The sequence below is a fragment of the Typopeltis vanoorti genome, chromosome 8 (genome assembly GCF_054136105.1).
Source record: "Typopeltis vanoorti isolate ZY-2024b chromosome 8, IOZ_Tvanoo_1.0, whole genome shotgun sequence".
In the NCBI taxonomy this organism is placed as follows: domain Eukaryota; kingdom Metazoa; phylum Arthropoda; class Arachnida; order Uropygi; family Thelyphonidae; genus Typopeltis; species Typopeltis vanoorti.
This window is the reverse complement of record NC_143556.1, coordinates 90,785,009-90,806,210: the sequence shown is the minus strand read 5'-3', so window position 1 is coordinate 90,806,210 and position 21,202 is coordinate 90,785,009. Positions and strand designations below refer to the sequence as shown.

Here is a 21,202-nt window from a genome sequence, read left to right as displayed (position 1 = left end):
TCTCTCACACCTAAAGACAATCACAAACATTGATGCCCACACCAAGATTCAAACAAACAAACAGTACGTTGGTTGGAGAGCAGGTACACTAACTATTTGGCCCAACCAGGCTAGCATGGAGTTCTCATATGACCTGACTTAACTTGTTCTTCTCCAAATTCATCATCTGTAATCCTTTCCCCCTTCTTAAGTATGCTTGCATAAATACTGAAACAGTCAGTAGAGAAATTCCTCTAATTCTCACATTCAGTTTTATTTCCCTTTCCCTTTTACAGATGAGAGCTCTGGGATTTGAACTTCATGTCAGGGTAATTCGTAGAAGAGAAATTTCAAATTCTCTTGTTTGAAACCTTCATATTTGAGCATTTCTGGTCAAAAATCATCTACTCCAGATTGTATTCCTCTTCAATGTTTCTACTACTCTGTTCTACCAAATGGTTCATTATTAAATGAACCATTTGGTAGAACAGAGTAGTTAATAATCTTTCAAAGTAATTACTCCAGAAATCTAGAATATCTTTATCTTCAGTTTTTGTTGCCTTTATCATCTCTGATTACTCTTACAGTAATTTTTCCATCATTTCTGAGCATTTTTTAATAACGTTCAGAACATTTTGCCATCTTGCTGATATTTATCTTCTGTATTTCATGACTTTTTGTTTATCTGCTTTTACACAATGCTTTGCTTTCATTTCTCTATGTCCTCTCAGAGAACATGCTGAATTACTTGCTATGCTTTCTTTTCCATGACTGCCTCTTTAAATTCCTGAGTCCACCAAGGGGTTTTCATTTATTTATCTTTGCAGACAACTTTGCTAGATGCTTTCTTGGATGAATCAATGTTTTTTTTTTAGTTTTGCCACTGAGTCTGTATGGTTTAGTTCTTGTCTCTTTCATTTTTCCCTGAATTTGTATATTTGAGTCTAAAGTTCATTTATTGAAAGTTATTTGACTGATACTATTAAAAACACTCTTAAATATTTTTCTTTTCAATATGATATTCAAATTTATTCTACTCAAAACTAAATAGTTATTACTTCTTAATTCAAATTCTCTGTATACTCTTGTGTCTTAAACCAAAGTGAAGACTCTGGTTTAAGACACAAGAATAACAGTCAATGAGACTTATTTCTTATAATACAATTTAATGGAATAACAACAGCACAAAGAGAGATAATTAAACAGCAGATTTAACCATTTCAATATTTCACCTGTCACCAAGACACCTTGAGGAATACAATATTAAAATTGTAATAACATACACAAAAACACACAAGAAACAACAAGTGGAAGAAATGAAATTACACTATATAAGGGATGCCATCTTCAGGAATACAATATTAAAGTTGTGGAATTACACTATGTGAAGACTGAAGGCTTGTGAGGAGTACCCTCTATGGATGCTATCAGCTAGCTAGCCTTAGATGTTCAGCAGGAGGCCTAAGAAGACTTCCTGCCCAAAGTTTAATTAAAGTTTAATTCTTAGGCCTCTCACCCAACATCTAAGGCTAGCCAACAGCAAGGAGATGTGTTTTGCATTATGGAAGATACTGAGATAGGAGTGATGTTAGCTTGCTCCACTTTTGCAACGAGTTGCCCGGTGTTGTACCACCTTGCCCAAGTCCTGAAGATACTTTCAGGTGCAAACTTTGTTTGCTCACACTTGGATAAAGGATTAAAATTAAATTTATTATAGTCTAACCAAGTGAAAAATAAACTTTCGACGTCCTTCCTATCAGCACATCGATGGTCCAATTCTAAAACCACGTGGGCTGTGTCATTTCAGCAAAAATATTGGAATATTTTTTGGAACCCCAGGGTGCTGCCATGGTGCACAGTTTGGGAACCATTGCTATAGAGTACACATACTGATATCCAGAATACCCTTTATTATTAAGCGATAATTTTAAAGGTAGTGGCTTTCTTCATCTTATTGCATAGCATCATATGAATGAGTATCTTGTTCACTTTTTTCTGTGCTACATATATTATAACACAAAACATACTTACATAGATCTGTCAGAATGTTCTTAACAGACAAGTTTACACTAGCTTTATATCCTGTACATGACTACTGATAATAGATGAATTTCATCTTCAAAACAGTAAATAAAGGATGCTTAGTAAATGTCAGTTTATACCTAGTATCTCTTTAGTACGTTTTCTTCTTCAAAAGTTTCCTCTCCCCCCCCCCCCAATACAAAGAAATACTACAGTTTTGAAATGATGTTATTAGACAAGGTGTATACAATTATAATTGTGCTTATATTTTTGAAAATGAAGCAGCAGTACTTAAAATTCTGTTATTAGCAAAAAAAATAATGAGATATTTAATATGTTCATACTAGGCTGTGTGTCACATCTAATGTTGCAGTAGTATAGCACTAAATACATCCTGCTATCAATGTGTTAAGCTTAACCAGTCGAAGAGCTGTTCAGGGAGAAAACACCTTAGTTTTTGAGAAACTAGGAGTTTTCTGGCCTGTTTGGCTAAGTATATCAACATACACAGTCTACAACCAAAGGCTTCAAATTTTAATGGTGGGAATGGTTGTTTGTGGATATTTTTAAATGGCAGGAAGAATTTCATTGTCTGGTATAAAACCCCACCCTACTTTTTGAAGGCTTGAAGTGGCAGGAAAAAAGTTCCATGTTTGGTCTCTAAAGGAGGGTTTTCAAATTATGTAAACAACAATAACAAAAAAAAAATAAATAAATAAAATTAAAATAAATACATAAATAAAACAAATAAAATAATTAAAAAATTCTTTAGCATCTAACGGTACTGAGGTACAATAAGTTAATGATCTTTGTGGAGGGGAGACAAGAAAGTTCTTGCTTAATTAGACTGCTAAAATTTAAAAACAGTTGCAAACCTTTTTCATAATGACATTTAATACTTATGTTGATTAGAATCTTTGATTGTGCCACGAATAAACATATACCACTGCCAGCTGTTTGCAATAGCTAACTATCAGGATGTCATGTTGCAGTGTCTCAATGTACGTAGTGTGTAAATGGTTCATCGAGACAGCCATTTAATTGGGACAGGTCTAGAAGAACAAAAACAAAACGAGAATATAACAAGAATTTGCTTTGTTTCTTTGGGACACAATGCCATTTAACTGAGCCAGCCAGTAACCTCTAGATCATTGAGTCTTAGAAAAATTATGTAATCTTGCTTCGAAAATTTAGTGCTGATGACAACTACAATGCTAATGAAACATGATTATTTATTGTGCTATACCCTATGGTCCCCTGTGTTATACTGCTTATTATATTGTGTACATAAATAAAGCAACAGATCAAATAGTGTTATGGTGTTCAAATAAGTCAGGAACTGGTAAATGAAAGCTGTTAGTTGTTGGGAAAAGGGCCAGGCCTTTAAAGGAATTAGAATGGAGAATTGGCCAGTTTTCATTACCATGCCAACAAAAATGCTTGGATTATGACTCTTTCATGCAAGAAAGTAATGCTATATCTGCACTGGAACAACTCCTAAAATATCATTAAATGCTATGAAATATATATGTGTTTAATAAGCATAAGGAGGAAATTCATGAGGAAAACAGGGCAAATAGTGAAAAGTCAGCTACTAGAAAAAATTTCAGCTTGGCATCTTAGAAGATGATGAATAAACCAAACATAAGAAGAAATGAAAATAGAACCACCAACATAAGGAGTATTAATGGAAAGAAAATTTAACTTATGAAATTTCAGATGAACTGAAAATGTATCATGTCAACATAATTGATATTACTGAGACATCATCAAATTCCTGCATACACCCTCAGGGAATGTACAGGATCTTATGATAATACTACACGAAAAGTTACATCATTACTAACTTCCTATCAACAATTTTCCTCCAGATTAACCTGTTATCTGTTCAACATTCCAATATCAGATCTTATATTTCTGTCTTCTAAGGCACTTTATACTGTCCTTTCCTTCATGGTTACAGAGCAGTGGCGCACTCAGGATTTAATCTTGGTGGGGGCCGAGCGCTCGGGATTTAACCTTTGGGGGAGGGGCCGAGTTGAGTAGACGCTTTGTGAATACACACTACATATCACATGACCTATAACTGAGCATCTGCAGCGATCGCTAATTCATAAGTAGCACACAACATAAATTAAAAAAATGAATTTGAATTAGGAAAAGATTTTTGGAAATTTTTCTAGTGTTTTTTCCTTTTCTTTGGGGGGGTGCCCGGGCCCCTTGCCCCCCCCCCCCCCCTCTGGGTGCGCCACTGTTACAGAGTGATCAGAATTCATTATAAAAATTATGGAAACAACTACTGTGTTAGAGTAAACTTCAGTTGAATATAAAACAAAATAATCACTGAACATTTCAATCTTCAAGTTAAGGTCATCATCTGGAGGATATACAAACAAGCTGCACTACAATCTATGATAAAGTTACATTGATTTGGTCAACCATTAAAACTATTAGCCTGACCTCTGGCAGAAAAAAAAAAAAAAAAACCTTACTACATCAACACTAGAGTCCTGTTATTATTATCACCTATTTGGTAGCAAAAAATAAATTAAGCTAGAGAGCAACATGTTCACACATAATTACTCATATAATTAAGTATATATATAAATTAAAACAAAACAGAATGGATGATGGCCAATAAAACTGAAATAATTGCTTAGAGTCCTAAACTCAGAGTTTGCTGGAAAACTTTAAGAACTAAGTGGGCTGCATGTGTGCCATCCAAATTCTTGGTATTTTTATGCCACCATTATTGTTAAGATTAGGATTAAGAAGGTTAATCAAAATTTCACATGCTTCTTTAAATTTGCGTTCATACCAGGTTTCTATATCATGTAAAGAACAGTGTTGCTATCATGTAAAGAAGAGGTACTTTTTCAATCAATTTGGTGCAGGGTATTAAGAGCATGATATGAGAGACCTGCTTCACCAAAATTTGATAAACCTGATGTTGATTCAGCTGATAAAGTTGATCTGATTCACCATATCAACTTACATTCATTAGATGAATCAACTAGTCTCTGATAACAGCTCTTATCAACTTTTAAACTATAGTCTGACTAACAGGATTAAGGAAAAAACTGTGAAATTACTTAAGTCAGTCACTTGTTGGTCATCAGACACTGTTAAAAAAACTGTTACCCCATTACAACCATTCTCCCAGAATATATGATGTTCCCAAGACACAAAAACGTAATGTTCCGCTTTGGCCGATATTTGAAGGTATAGACAGCCCAAATTATCACCTAGCCAGAAAATTAGCATCAACACTCAAGGGGTTGGTAGGTCATTTCCCGTCCTATATAAAGAACATACAACATTTCATAAACATAACATAACACTTGGAAAATATGATTCATTAGTCAGTTTTGACGTTTCTGCCCTTTTCGCGAATATCCTAATCAGTGACACAATTCTTCTCTTAAAGAACAAATTTCCACCCAACATTATATCTCTCTTTGCCCACGTACTATATTCTGGTTAAGTCATGTGGCTCACCATTATCTTCCCCCAATTCCTATCTTTTATATGGAAGCTTTTTGAACAATGTGCTCTAGATTCCTTTACTTTAAAACCTATAGTTTGATTACATACATTAACGATGTTTTCGTTATCTGGCCACACAGCTGCCAAATATTAAACACCTCCCACAGCTACCTGAACAAACGACATGAGCATATCAATTTATTACTGAAAATCAGAACTCACTTCCTTTCCTGGATACACTAGTCACACATCTTCCCTTTGGCAGTCTATCCTTCACTGTCTGCCACAAGCCTACACATACCAGCCAATACATTCATGATAACTCATATCACCACTCTTCGTAAAAATATGGAGTTGTTAACACCCTCAAAAACAGAGCTATAACAATTTGCTCTAATGAGCAAGCTCTTAAACGGGAATTACAAATTATTAGTAATACATTTATAAACAATGGCTATTTCGCCTGCTTTCGTTTAGGAGTGTGCCCCTTTTTTTTTGTGTCATTGGCTTTCTACTTAAAAATTCTTAGGGCATTACTGATGTATTATAGAGACAAATATATGCAGAATAATAGAGGAAGAAATTTCAGACATACCTTACTTGGATGTTGTTGGCTGTCTTCTTTCCACGATGTGCATACTTCTGCCGTTAGGCTGTTAAAGGAAGGAGATTTTTTTGGAAAAAGTGGGGAGGGGTGTTTGAGGCAATGTGGGAGAATTAATTTGAAAAAAAACCCGGATTTTTTATATAATATATATATATATAATATTATTATTATTAAGAGTGGGAAGAGCGTTTTTTTGGAGGGGGGGGGGGAGATGGGAAAAGGAGCTGAAAATAGACAGTTTTTTTGAGGAAGGGTTTATCGGAAAAGGCATCAGGGGAGGGGTTAACGGGGTGCAAGCCATTTCGACCCTTCAGCATCTTCGGAACACATGGAGAAGTAGCTGACATGACATAGCATCTACTTCGTCCATGTGTTCCGAAGATGATGAACGGTCGAAATGGCTTGCATCTCATTAACCCCCCCCTCTTCCCTGATGCCTTTTCCGATAAACCCTTCCCCTTCCTCAAAAAAACAATTTATATTTTCAACTCCTTTTTTATCTCTTTCCCTCCAAAAAAGCACTCCACCCACCCTTAACAATAATAATATTATATATGGAGAATTAATTAAAAAAACCAAGTTTTTTTAATTAATTCTCCGACATTGCCTCAAACCCCCTTTCCTTTAACAGCTTAACAGCAGAAGTATGCATATCATGGAAAGAAGACAGCCAACAACATCCAAGCAAGGTATGTCCGAAATTTCTTCCTCTATTATTCTGCACATATTTGTCTCTATAATACATCAGTAATGCCCTAAGAATTTTTGAGTAGAAAGCCAATGACACAAAAAAGGGACACTCCTAAACAAACGAAGGCCCAATAGCCATAAAAATAATAGTTTTTAAGAGGAGTAACATGGAAATTTTCCCAGAAATAATACCTATAACTACCAATAAAGTTCTTCATAAAACTTCAAAAAATACATGTAATATAGATTACAGTAAAACCATAACTATCTCATACATTAAAGGGTTATCAGAAAAAATTAAATAGAATTCTACTCCATTATAATCTTAATGCCACTTTTAAAATTGAAAAACATTCAACTCCTCTAAGGATCCTCTCCCTCTATTAGCTCACCTTGGAGTGTTTATAGCACCTTACTGTTGTAACTTATCTTATATTGGTGAAGTTGGATGTACAAACCCTATCCATAAAAAAAGAACACAAGTGACACATTAAATTAATAATTTTGGTGAAGCAGGCCTCGCAGTTCACGTTCTTAACACCCTACACCAAATCAGTTGGAAGAGTACCTATTCTTTACATCATACAAAACCCTGGTGGTATGGCTACTTAAACAGAATGGGAAAAGAAAGATTAGCTAAACAAGTGTTCTTTGCCATGATGGCAGGGAAATATCCCAGAGGAAGACGAAGATGTAGGTAGATTGTATAGTATAAAGTGCTCATTATAAAAATTATGAAATAACTACCATGCTAGAGTAAAATTTCAGTTGAATATAAGCAAAAACAATCACTTGGCATTTTGACCTTAACATTAAGGTATATAGAGTATACACATATATACAAAGAATGGTATGAACACAAATTTAAAGAAGCCTGCAAAGTTTTGATTAACCATCCTAATCTTAACAATAATGGTGGCATAAAAATCCCAAGAAGTTAGATGGCACACATTCAGCCACTTAGTTCTTCAAGTTTTCAGCAAATCCTCGCTTCAGGACTCTAAGCAATTATTTCAGCTTTTATTGGCCACTATCTATACTGTTTTAATTTATATATATACTTATATGAGTAATTATCTGTGAATATGTTGCTCTCTAACTTAATTTATTTTTTGTAACCAAACAGATAATAATAACAGGACTCTAGCATTGATGTAGTAAGGATTTTTTTTTTCACCAGATGTCAGGCTAGTAGTTTTAATGATTGACCAAATCAATGTAACTTTAGCATAGATCGTAGATTGCAAACAAGTGCAGCTTGTTTGTATATACGTATATCCTACAGATGATGACCTTAATGTGAAGGTCGAAATGTTGAGTGATTATTTTTGTTTATAATCAACTGAGGTTTTACTCTAACATGGTAGTTGTTTCGTAATTTTTATAATGAGCACTTTATACTGTACAATCCACCTACATCTTCGTCTTCCTCTGGGACGTTGTCCTACCATCCTGGAAAAGAACACTTGTTTTGCTAATCTTTCCTCTCCCATTCTGTTTAAGTAGCCATACCACCCTCTACTAACACATTCCTGAATACTAACAAAGTCAAGTTCTTTCCTAATAGCCTCATATTTAATATGATATTGCCATTGATGCCATCTGTTCAGTCCCCTAATCTTTCTCAGGACTCTCATATCTACGACCACTAGTCTTCGATCAAGAATGTTATTTGTAACCCAGCTCTCAGATCCATAAGTTAAAATTGGCTTGACACTGTCTTGTATATATCTAGTTGAGTTTTTCAACTAATCTTTCGTTTATTCCATATAAATTTATTCAGCTGACTTCCTACCATACTAGCTTTGTTGATTCTGTTGTCTATTTCCAAATTTAATTTGCCATCTTCATTAAAAATTTTGCCTAAATAGCTGAAATGTTTTACTTGCTCTACAGGTTTTCTCATTCAGGATGAAATTCATGTTTTCAAAGTTTCTGCCTTTTTTTAACCGTCTTTGTCTTTTTAATGCTGATTTTTCTACCAAATTTATTACAGCACTTATTCAATTTGGTCAGGGAATCCTTTTGTTTTGGATTTACAGATGATTATAACATCATCTTAAAAGAGCTGAGATCAACATCTCCAATCTCGATATCAAGTTTAATACAATTTCCTTTATAATGTGATCCACATAGATGATGAATAACAATGGAGATAATGTACACCATTGTCGCACACTTGACTTAACATCATACCATCTTCCTGTACCTCCTTCAATTGTAACTGCTGATTTACAACTCAAATAAAGACTATGTACTGCTTGATATAATGTCCCATTTTCAACAGGAACATTTTGGACAGCTTTCTCTCTTGGCAACTTGCCATATGCCTTTTCCAGATCTACAAAACTTAAACTTCTTCTCCACAATTTTTCTTAGCCATTTCTCAAGAATACTTCCATAAATCATACTTGGAACACTCAGAAGAGAAATTCCTCTGCAATTCTCACATTCAGATTTATTTCTCTTTTTATTTTTATATATAGATAGGTACTATTAGTACTGTACTCCAATCATCTGGAATTCAACCCTCTGATCAGGCTTTCTGCATTATGCAGTGTAGCCACTGTAAGAATTTTATACCTCCATATTTTTGCATTTTTGGTTGAATATCATCTACTCGAGCTGCCTTTTCACATTTCAGGTTTGTGTTAGCTTTTTCTACTTCAACTACAGATATAAAATTCAAAGGTCACATAGCAAAAGTTGCAAATACAACTCAGAGGATCATTGCAATGTTTCAGCAGACCTTGACATCTAAGGATAAGGAAGTCATTTTGCCTCTTTATAAGGCTTTGATAAGACCACACCTGGATTATTGTGCACAGATTTGGATATATGTTCCAAGTTACAAAGGGATAAAGAAGCTGTGGAAACGGTGCAAAGAAGAGTTACGAATATTATATTGAGATTATGGGATTTAGATTATGAGGATAGATTGCGAGTAAATGGATTAAAAACAGACTCTGGTAAACAGGAAAAAGAGGGGTGATAAGATAGAGGTCTATAAACTTTTGAATGGGTGTTATAGGATATCGTCTGATGAAATTTTTCGTTATATGGAAGATGGAGGAGAAAACACTGGGGAATCCCTGGAAGTTATGTTTCTTCACAGTCAAGAAAGGGGGTAAGAGCTGGTTTTCTCTCTCACAAGCAGTGAGTGTACAGAGAGAAAACCAGCTCTTACCCCTTTCTTGACTGTGAAGAAACATAACTTCCATGGATTCCCCAGTGTTTTCTCCTCCATCTTCCATATAACGAAAAATTTCATCAGATGATATCCTATAACAACCATTCAAAAGTTTATAGACCTCTTTCATATCACCTCTCTTTTCCCTGTTAATGCAATCCACATACTTGCAATCTGTCCTCATAATCTAAATCCCATAATCCGGATATAATCTTTGTAACTGCACCCTTTCAACAGCTTCTTTATCTTCTTGGAACCCAAGTGAATAGAATAATTGCCTTTAGGGATAGTGAGTATAGTGTGAATGAATTTAAGATAGTGTATGTTAGCTGGTTTGGGTAATTTACAGCCTTCCTCGATGAGTCCTTGACTCCCTGGAGATCTCAGATGATAATAATAATAATTACTTCAAGTACAAAATTAAAAATGAGGAAATGGACAATGAAACTTATTTGTGCCTATGGTCCCAACAGAAGATTCTCCTATGGGATGAGCGGAAGAATTTTTCGAGTCATTAAAGCAGGCAGCTGACATAAAGAACATGGAAACGGTGGCCCTTGTTGGAAATCAAAATAGCAGAGCAGGAAATGAATTCCACCAAGCATATAAGAATGTTTTGGAAAAATTTGGAGAAAATAGTGAAGGTTATAATATCATAAATATTTGCTGGATTTCTGCTCAGGATACAGGCTAGTCATTACTGACACCATGTTCCCACATAAAGGTATGCACAATTACATGTGGAAATTAAAATGTAAGAAATGAGAAAAGGCTTATTGACTATGTCATCTTCATGCTAGTTCAGAATACAAGAGCGTACAGAGGATCTGAAACTGGGAGCAACCATCACTTAGTTCTAAGCAGGATAAAATGAATGTCACCTTGAAAAGTATGTAATAAAGCTTTAAAAAATCATTAAAGTTGAAAAGCTTTTGCATTTAAACTGTAGATCAACTATACAAACATTAATGAATAAAAAATTAAACAGTTTGAAAAACAAGAAGCAAACCTTGGAGACTTGGTGGCAAAGTCTGAAGAAAATGGTGATTGTTTCAGCTAGGGGAGGTGTGTGTGGTGAAAGTCTGCAAGGATAGAAAAATAAGAATGTCATTGTGGACAAAAGATGATAAAGAAGCAGTCCTGGAAAAGAATATAAGAGAGCTAAGCTGAGTGTAGAAGTAGCTAAACAAAAGTCATGGGAAGACTTTGCTAAGAACATAGAAAATAAATATCAGACAGGCAGCATAGTATTATGGAGGCTTGAAAAAGCTTAGAAATGAAGAATGTACTGTAAAAGGAATTGATGATGATAAAGACAATGTTAGAACTAAAGATAAGGATGTCCTATATGTTTGGAGTAATTCTTTTTGAAAGACAATTAAATGAAACAAGCAGTGATAGAATAATAGTAAAGCATTTGCAAGAGAAATGCAAACAAGAGCACATATCAATATTTGAAGTGAAAAAGCCATCAAAAACTTGAAATGTGGAAAGGTACCTTGAGCAAATGATATTCGACCAGAAATGTTTAAATATGAAAGCATAAAAGTTTTGCATGGGTTTTGCTTAGGGCATGGGTCCCATGCTACCAAGCACGTCCCGGGTTGCAGATAGGGGAATGGCCTCTGGATACAGAGATTAGCTGCAAATAAACAGGGAAACTTGTGAATAAGCAGTCGCGGACAATGGGATGGCATCTATCAACAGGAAGTGGTGAGATAGACAGTGGCATGGTTATCTCTATAAAAAGCCACACATTTCCACTGACGGGGATGCGACATGGTGAGATGTAACCGCCATTAAATAAGTTACAGCCCGCTGGAAGTTGGGGCAGCAACAACTCTCATCCTGATCAGCGGACGATCACCATAAGTGACAATGGTGTAAAGGATACTGTGGTAGGCGGATAATCATGAGGAATGAGAAACGGCTAGCACACTGAGCCTCTCTAGAAGGCTATTGCTGGACAAGGAAGGCAAGGGGATACCACCTTGTTCTATTTTTCCCTAGTAAGATAGCAGTATGGATGGACATTCTAAAAGATAGTAAAGCGCACAATGGCTCAATACTTGTGCATGGCAGGGGAAGAAGCAAGGCTTCCCAGGTCGTAAACCAGCGAAATCCTTGTACATTCATTGGGACGTGGAATGTGAGAACCCTCCTACAAATTGGAAAATTGGAAAGTCTGAAGAGAGAAATGGATAGATTAAAAATAGCCATATTGGGAATTAGTGAAATGAGATGGACTGGAACTGGAGACTTTTGGAGTGGTGATTACAGAATCATTTATTCAGGTGATGAGACAGCAAAAAATGGAGTTGTGGTGGTGGTTCTCAATAAGGAATGGGGAAGAAGAGTAATCAACTCAGTAAAATGTAGTAGCAGATTGATAATGGTAAAACTAGAAGCAAAACCAACAAATATTATAATAATACAAGCTAACATGCCTACTAGCGACCACAGTGATGATGAAGTTGAGAGAGTATATGTAGATATTGAGAATCTAATCAAACTGACCAAGAAGGAAGATAATCTTATTGTCATGGGGGATTGGAATGCAGTCATTGGTGAAGGCAAAGATGGTAGAGAGGTGGGAAAGTATGGACTTGGATGCCGAAATGAAAGAGGAGATAGACTTTTGGAGTTCTGCCACCAATTCAATCTGATCATTACTAATACCTGGTATGAGGTACCAAAAAGAAGAAGGTATACTTGGAAAATGCCAGGGGATATAGGAAGGTACCAAATAGATTATATTATGACAAGAAATAGATTTAAAAATCAAGTAAAATCATGCAAAAGTTACCCAGGAGCTGATGTTGATAGTGACCACAATTTGATTTTATTGAAATGTAATCTGAAATTTAAAAAGTTGTCACAACCAAGGAAAAGGCCCAAATGGAACATAAGTAACCTGAAAACAGAGGAAAAACCATAGAAACTATAAACAGCAAACTGATGAAAGCATTAAAACTGGAGAGAGGGAAAAGAAAAACATAGAGGAAAAATGGACTCATTTGAAGGATACAATCATCAAGGCCGCCAATGACTGCATAGGATTAAGGAAGAAGCAAATAAAAAAACCATGGATCACCCAGGACATTCTAGATCTAATAAATGAAAAAAGAAAATACAAAACCTCCCTAAAGGAAGAAAGCAAAGACAAATATAAACATATAAAAAATATGATAAATAGAAAGTGTAAAGAAGCAAAAGAACAATGGTTTACAGGCAAATGTAAAGAAATAGAAGATCAAACAAAGACTGGAAGAATTGATAAAACTTATAACATTATAAAAGGAATAAGCCAGCAAAACAAGACACGAAGTACAATTATCAAAAATAAACAGGGGAACATACTTATAGATAAGGAAGAAATTTCAGAAAGATGGAAGGAGTACTTAGAAGATCTATATAGTGAAAAAGATCTAGATGCCAAGGCTATAGAAGATGAAACAAGACTTGATATGGAAGAAATTGGTCCAACTATATTAAAAGATGAATTTGAATGGGCACTGAATGAATTGTCAGCCAACAAGGCACCAGGTACTGATAACATCCCTTCAGAATTAATAAAATACTCAGGAAACATAACTAAGTCATACCTTTTCAAGATCATAAAGGATATTTATGAAACAGGGATCATCCCCAAAGATTTTACACAATGCTCTATCATACCCATTCCTAAAGTAAATAATGCAAACAAGTGTGAAAATCATTGAACAATAAGCTTAATATCACATGCTTCAAAAATACTACTCAAGATTATACAAAAAAGACTAACAAAGAAGGTTGAAGAATATGTTGGCAATGACCAGTTTGGATTCAGGAAACAGCAGGGGACAAGAGAAGCAATCCTAGCTCTAAGCAAAGTTACTGAAAGAAGATTGGAGAAGAATCAAAATACTCTGATAGTCTTTCTTGACTTGGAGAAAGCCTTTGATAGTATTGACTAGAATCAAATGTTTCACCTCCTAAAAACAATAAAGGTAGATTGGAGAGATAGAAGGCTCATATTTAATCTTTACAAGCATCAAGAAGCCCTAATAGAAGCAGCCAGCAATACAACAAAAACCGCAATAGCAAAAATACGTAGAGGTGTAAGACAGGGGGTGCTCGCTTTCACCCATATTGTTTATTCTGTACATTGAAGATGCAATAAATAAACTGAAAGAACTAATAGAAACAGGAATTAAGATAAATGGAATTTATATTAACTGGCTACGGTTTGCGGATGATATAGCAGTTTTAGCTGATAACGAAAACAAACTGAAAGCCACCCTAACAAAGATGGAAGAAATCTTCACACAGTACAGCCTAAAAATTAATTATAAGAAAACAAAATTATTAATTACAAGTAAAGCAAATCCAATGAAAATAAACCTGGAAATAAATAATAACCTACTACAACAGGTATCCTCTTTTAAATATCTTGGAAGTCTTATCACAGAAGATGGAAGAAACCAATCGGATATTAAAGCACGAATAATCCTAGCCAAAAAAGCATTCTATAACAGAAGAAACATTTTTACCAGTAAAGGACTTAGCATCCAGATCAAAAAAAGGCTAGTGAAAACATACATATGAAGCACTACATTATATGGTTGTGAGGCCTGGACTCTAACAAAACAAGACATGAAAAAGTTGGAGGCATTTGAAATTTGGTGCTGGAGAAAGATGATGAAAATTAGTTGGACAGAAAAGAAAAGTAATGAAGAAGTTCTGAATATAGTTCATGAAGAGCGGTCATTAATGAAACACATCAATAAGAGAAGAAAAAGCCTAATTGGACACCATTTGAGGCATGGGGGACTGATTACAGAAATAATGGAGGGGGATTGTAGAAGGAAAGAGGCCACGAGGCAGACCAAGAATTTCATATATAAATAACATAATGATGCTAACTGGTGCTAAGAGTTATGAAGAGATAAAAAGGAAGTCACAAGACAGGATGTTGTGATGTGCTGCTATATTTACCAATCTTCGGATTGATGCACCAAAGAAGAAGAAAAGTTTTGCAGTGGCTATGCTGCATAATTCAGAGGGCCTGGTCAGAATGCCAAATTCCAAATGACCGGGAACTATGAGAACTCTACTCCATGTCCATAAAAAAGGGAATACAGCTGAATGCGAGAATTACAGAGGAATTTCTCTATAAAGTGTTCCATGTAGATTTATGGCATACAAGAAAGTGCCTAGTGAAAAACTTTTCAAAACATTACAGTTATATGGGGCAAATACAACATTATACAAAACAATACACAGTCTAAATTTAAGTTGTCAGTAAGCACTTAGAAACAAAGGAAATACAGTAAGATGGTTTGATGTAAAATCACATGTGAGACAAGGATACTTGTTATCTTCACTCTTATGCATCATCTATCAGCAACAACTGGCACTTGTTCAAAGATTAGAGACTACATATACGAGTTTTCTGAGAAAAATTAGGGGAATGATTGAATGGTAGAGATCAATGGTAGAGGCATAAATATGAAGATATTAGAAAGGAACTTGACATTGCTAGTATTCAAAAATGTGAGAGCAGGGCTAATTTAAGGTGGAATGACCACATAAATAGAATGGATGAGAACACGTTAGCAAAACAGGTGTTTGATGCCAAGATGGCAGAGAAAAAAATCAAAAACTAGATGGATTGATTATGTCAGACATGTCTTAGAAGACCAAAATGTTAGATACTGTGATGTTGGAGTGCTGATAATAGTTTAATTTGGAGGAAAATTGTTGATAAGAGATTAATAACAATGTAAATTAGTCATATGGTGCTGTAATAGTAGTCAACAACCCTTGAGGGTACATATCAGGAAATCGATGATGATGATAAATGAAGTTATTTGTATGGCAAACATTTTACCTTAATTAAAGCCAATTGGTTATCTATAAATGAATAATTTTCACTCAATAAACAAAAAATTTGTCTAAACTTGTATTTTGATTTTTTAACGATACTTGTGACATAATGATTAGAAATATATACACATTAGCACAAGAATAATGTTTATTTTGCCAAATATTTTGGTCTGAATATTACAGACCATCTTCAGTGGCTACATAGGAATAGTTTTAAAAAAAACAAAGTGGAATACGAACAATTGAGCATTCATACATAGAACGCGCCATGTGATGTCATATCGCTAAGTATTAGAAGAGTAATAATTTTTTTACAAAAAAATGTTTACTATCAAACATCACATGAAACTAAATGGCTTCTCTGAAAAGAGTACACAACATCTTTTCGATTCTTACAAACCAACACAGAACAACCAAGATTCAATACGTCGAGTTCCAATTCCTTACATTTCCGGGATTTCAGAACCAATTTCGAGAATTCTAAAGAAATATAATCTAACAGCCACTTACACACCTATCAACAAACTATCCACCCATTTTCCTTCATCTAAAGATAAACGCTCAACCTTGTCTCTACCTGGTGTGTATATCAAGTTCCTTGTAATTGTAATCTTTCTTACTTTGGACAAACTGGACGTTCCATAGAAAAAAGAATTCAAGAGCATCAGTCATCAATTCAACACAACAAACCTAAGAAATCTGGATTAGCTCAGCATGGATTAGAAACAAACCACAACAGCCTTTGGTCCAAGACTCTCCTCCTACACAGATGTCGCTACAAATTTGAACGTTTATTTAAAGAAAGTGTAGAGGCCTTACTTCAACATCCTAACTTGAATCGTAATGACTGTATATCTATATCAAACATTTGGGAAAGTTTAATCAGGATAACATTAAATTTTATTTTTTTTATTTTTTTAAGATCATTATATGAATTTCTGAATTATTATCTTTAATTATGTTTTTTAAAAAATTTTTACTCTTCTAATACTTAGCGATATGACATCACGCACCGCATTCTATGTATGAATGATCAATTGTTCGCATTCCACTTTGTTTTTTTGAAACTATTCCTATGTAGCCACTGAAGATGGTCTGTAATATTCAAACCGAAATATTTAGCAAATTAAACATTATTCTTGTGCTAACGTGTATATATTTCTAAACTTGTATTTTGTCTTATACACATACACCTTTTAAACTCTTTACATGTACCTTCATGTAACTAAGGCAGTCACTTAATGGGACCAAATTGTGCAATTTCTGATGCTGCCCAATTAACCAGAATCCACTGTTTGGGTATGATGATAAGAGCAGATGATGAAGAGATGGAAACAAAAAAAAGGACATCAGAGAGGAGAGCAAAGAAGACATGTGGAAAAGAGTTGAAAAATTCTTTTTTTTGAAAAGCAAGGAATGAATTTTACCATTATGGTTTTAACTAAAGCCAGCCTAAGTTTTATGTAAAGAGAGAATGATTATGTTTTCATAAATGCCATATCTGAAAACGATAAACAGCGACTGAGAAATGAATCATGAAACTAAGTTTGAAGTTATGTTTTTAGCTGGCCTGGAATTTTAATTCAACTTTAATAACTGTGTAAATACAACTGCTTTTTATTTTATTTTTATTTTTAGTAATAACCTGTCATATGCTAAGTTTGCAAAATTTACAATGAAAGCCAAGACTTATCTACATTCAACAAATGATTAATAATGTTGTGCTTGTTTCCTGAGTTAGATGTTTACATCTTTGTCACTATACAGGGTGTTCGGGATAAATTTGACAGTTTCGTAAGGAAAAAGAAAATCTTCTTTGTATCTATTAAATTTAATGAATTGACAAAAAAACATTACAGGCAGAGTTAATTACAATACTATCAACAAGATTTACTCAAAATAACCACCATTAGCATCGATCACAGCTTCAATTCTGCTTCGGAACCTCGAACAAGCTGATGCTACAGTCTCCCTGGGAAGGGCCGCAAAAACTGTTTTAATTTTATCCATTAACTGGGCTTTTGTATTACTGGAAGTGCGATTGGTGTCTTTTTCAACTGCGCCCCATACAAAATAATCCATGGGGTTAAGGTCTGGGGAGTTTGGAGGCCAAACATTTGGACTGGTGAAGTCGTAGAAATTTTCAGACAACCATTTTTGACTTTTCCCAGAGGTGTGGCAAGGGGCCGAATCCTGCTGCCATACATACGGCCTACCATTGGCTACCCTTGTTATCCAGGGCTTGACTACAGTTAGCAACTCCACGAACAAAGCCCGAATTCCAATGCCAGGGTTCTTCAACACCTGTTCCTGCAGATTTGCGAGGAATTCTGCTGTACGAACGCAATCAGATCGTCTGCTAGGGATCTTTCTTCTTGCTACATCCTCGTAGTCACCATTGCAAGTCTCTAGTTCATGCCTGATTGTTTTTACTGTATTCAGGGAGCATTGGGCAGCAGTCGTAATATCCTTATTTTGATGGCGGGCACGAATCATCATGATACAAGTTATTCTCTTCCATGATTCAGGTGGGTTCCAGCTATCCATCCTTTCTGACATCTTGTATATGAATGAAGAAGGGTCCAAACGTTTAAATGAAGAGAAGTGTGTGTTAATACATGTAACTTACGGAAAAATATAATTAATTATAAATATGTCAAATTTATCCCGAACACCCTGTATATTATTTATAGGCATTTTGGGGAAGAGATTAAGGTTTTTTTTTTTGGTTGTGAACAGTTGTGAAGTTATCAAAAACATCTAATATGTGTAATTAATTGTTAACAGGCTTTTGTTGTATAAACCACTATCCCTGATGATGCAAGTCTTACGATTTACGAAACTTTTCGGGTTTTAATTGCTTATTTTTATTAAACTCTTATTTATATTATAATGTGGTCTCAATACCAAAAACTTCCCTTAAAAATCATTTATGTCTAAATATGTCCCCTCTCAAATTTCATCCTCAAATTAGTCATCTAGAAAAGTATATCTGGAGAAAGTATAATAACTACTACAATGAAGCAGCATAAATTTACAATTACATCTTTATTTCTGAACATTCTATCTAAAATGCAGGAGAAGAGAAAAGAAACTCGCCTTCTTATGGTGTTCTCTGAATTCTGATACAAAAGCCACTTTAAAATCTTTACAAATGCAGCATCTTTTGATTTGAGCTTCTCATTCAATATTTTAATACTGTCTCTCAGTTCCCTTAAAAGATAAAAAAAAATTAATTCCTAATACAATATAATTAAATATATTTTATATTTATTAATAGCAATAGTCATTAATAGGAATTATACAAAACCACATTCTTATAAATACTGTAGAGGAGAGAGAAGAAATGCAGAGGAATCGACTGTGCTGGTTGGAACAAATGATTTGCAAGGAAGTGTGAATGAGGTAGTGCAAGATTTGTGACTATTGCTAAAGATGGTGAAGCTTAAAAGAGTGAGAGGAAGAACTATGAGTATGTTTCTAGTGTATGATAGTAAAAAGCCAAGGAGAAGAGCAATGATAATGAATGGCACGATAACTAGAATGTGCAGGAAGAGAGGACTTGGGTTTGTGGATGTGCAGGATAAACTGGAAAGTAGGAGAGAAAGAGCTGTTTGCTGGAGATAGTCTGCATTTGAGTGAGAGCAGTAGTCTGTGGCTGGTAGATTGTTGATGAGAGGATAAGTGTGAAGCCAGTCAGGGAAAAAAACACTAGATATTATTCCATGACACATCAGGACTTTATTATTGGCTGGTTGGTCTCTCTTTCCTGATGATTTCATGCAATTTTCATAGTTTGCATGTGCACTTCCCTATTTTTACTATTCCAAGAAAGAAAATAACCACATGGCACAATGGCCAGGAAATTTCTTTGCTATATGTGAAAATACAACTATTTTCAATGATAACAGATAAAATTCATCTATAGAAGCCAGTTATTTATTCTTAAATCCTTTGCAACCAACAAAAGGTTGGAAATCATACAGTACATTTAGTGACATGAGCAGACTAAGGCTCAGATACAGAAAATTCTGCTTTCAATGCCAAAGCTGTAAATCCTTTGTTCTTTGTAAGTCACCGACTGCCATTAAGTCATAAAGTTGGGGATATTATTCCATGACACATCAGGACTTTATTATTGGCTGGTTGGTCTCTCTTTCCTGATGATTTCATGCAATTTTCATAGTTTGCATGTGCACTTCCCTATTTTTACTATTCCAAGAAAGAAAATAACCACATGGCACAATGGCCAGGAAATTTCTTTGCTATATGTGAAAATACAACTATTTTCAATGATAACAGATAAAATTCATCTATAGAAGCCAGTTATTTATTCTTAAATCCTTTGCAACCAACAAAAGGTTGGAAATCATACAGTACATTTAGTGACATGAGCAGACTAAGGCTCAGATACAGAAAATTCTGCTTTCAATGCCAAAGCTGTAAATCCTTTGTTCTTTGTAAGTCACCGACTGCCATTAAGTCATAAAGTTGGGGGGGGGGGGGGGGGGTCACAAATTGCTGACATGATATTAGTCAATTAATTGGAGGCACGTTTTGCTTGGCAGACTTAAATCACAATTTGTAGCCAGGATCTCCTTCCTCTTTGTGTTTTAAATGTAATGATCAAATTTTTGCATATCCTCTCCTTTTACTAACTGAAATGACTTAACAGTAACTTATTAAATTGCTAACCCCCCCCCCCACAATCCACTATTAACAATAGAGCAATATTATCATGTTTAATAGTCATTGCTATTATATCCAAGTAGATTAGGCACCAAATAGTTTTGCATACCAAGGACCAGTGGGATCTCTGAAAAATGATAAAAAAAATTGAAACAAAACTCAGATAAAACATTAGAATAAAAACAATAAAAATGAAGTATCAGCAATGCATTGCATGTGTCAGCTGTCTATTTGGATAGTCTAGAAGTGATGGATAAGTCAAATTACAGTATGTTGACATATCTTATTAATAATTTCCAGATACCCTTGTTTCTGTTGAGGAAGCTGTGTGAGTGAATGACCACAGCAGATTCCTTGAGTTGACTTGAAAGGAAATTATCTTTCAGTCAGAGCATAAAGACTGTGTCCCAGTTAATGGTATGATTTGTGGTAGATGAATGATGTACAAACCCCAATTTTTAATCTTCTCTGCAATTAAAATCGCTGCTGAGATGTTAATTTTATTTCAATTCTCTTGTTTTACCTATTATTCAAGGCAGTGTTAATTTAATAGAGTTCTATTTTATATATAAATATATATTTTCCACTTAAATGTTTTAAAGATTCTTTCCACAGGCATATACATTTGGTGTTTCACTATGCAACATATATGAAAACTCTTTTTCTTGTTT

At 34.7% G+C, this 21,202-nt stretch overlaps 1 protein-coding gene across 2 annotated transcripts in view; it reads right to left on the bottom strand.

Moving 5' to 3' along the window:
• The window catches only part of LOC150104187 (uncharacterized), a 334,543-nt gene that overhangs the window by 177,365 nt on the left and 135,976 nt on the right, over window positions 1-21,202 (bottom strand). For both annotated transcript variants that reach the window (XM_090396816.1, XM_090396817.1), the window contains exon 6: window positions 18,942-19,055. In XM_090396816.1, coding sequence (XP_090252942.1) covers window positions 18,942-19,055 — 114 coding nt within the window. The remainder of the gene's footprint in view (window positions 1-18,941; window positions 19,056-21,202) is intronic.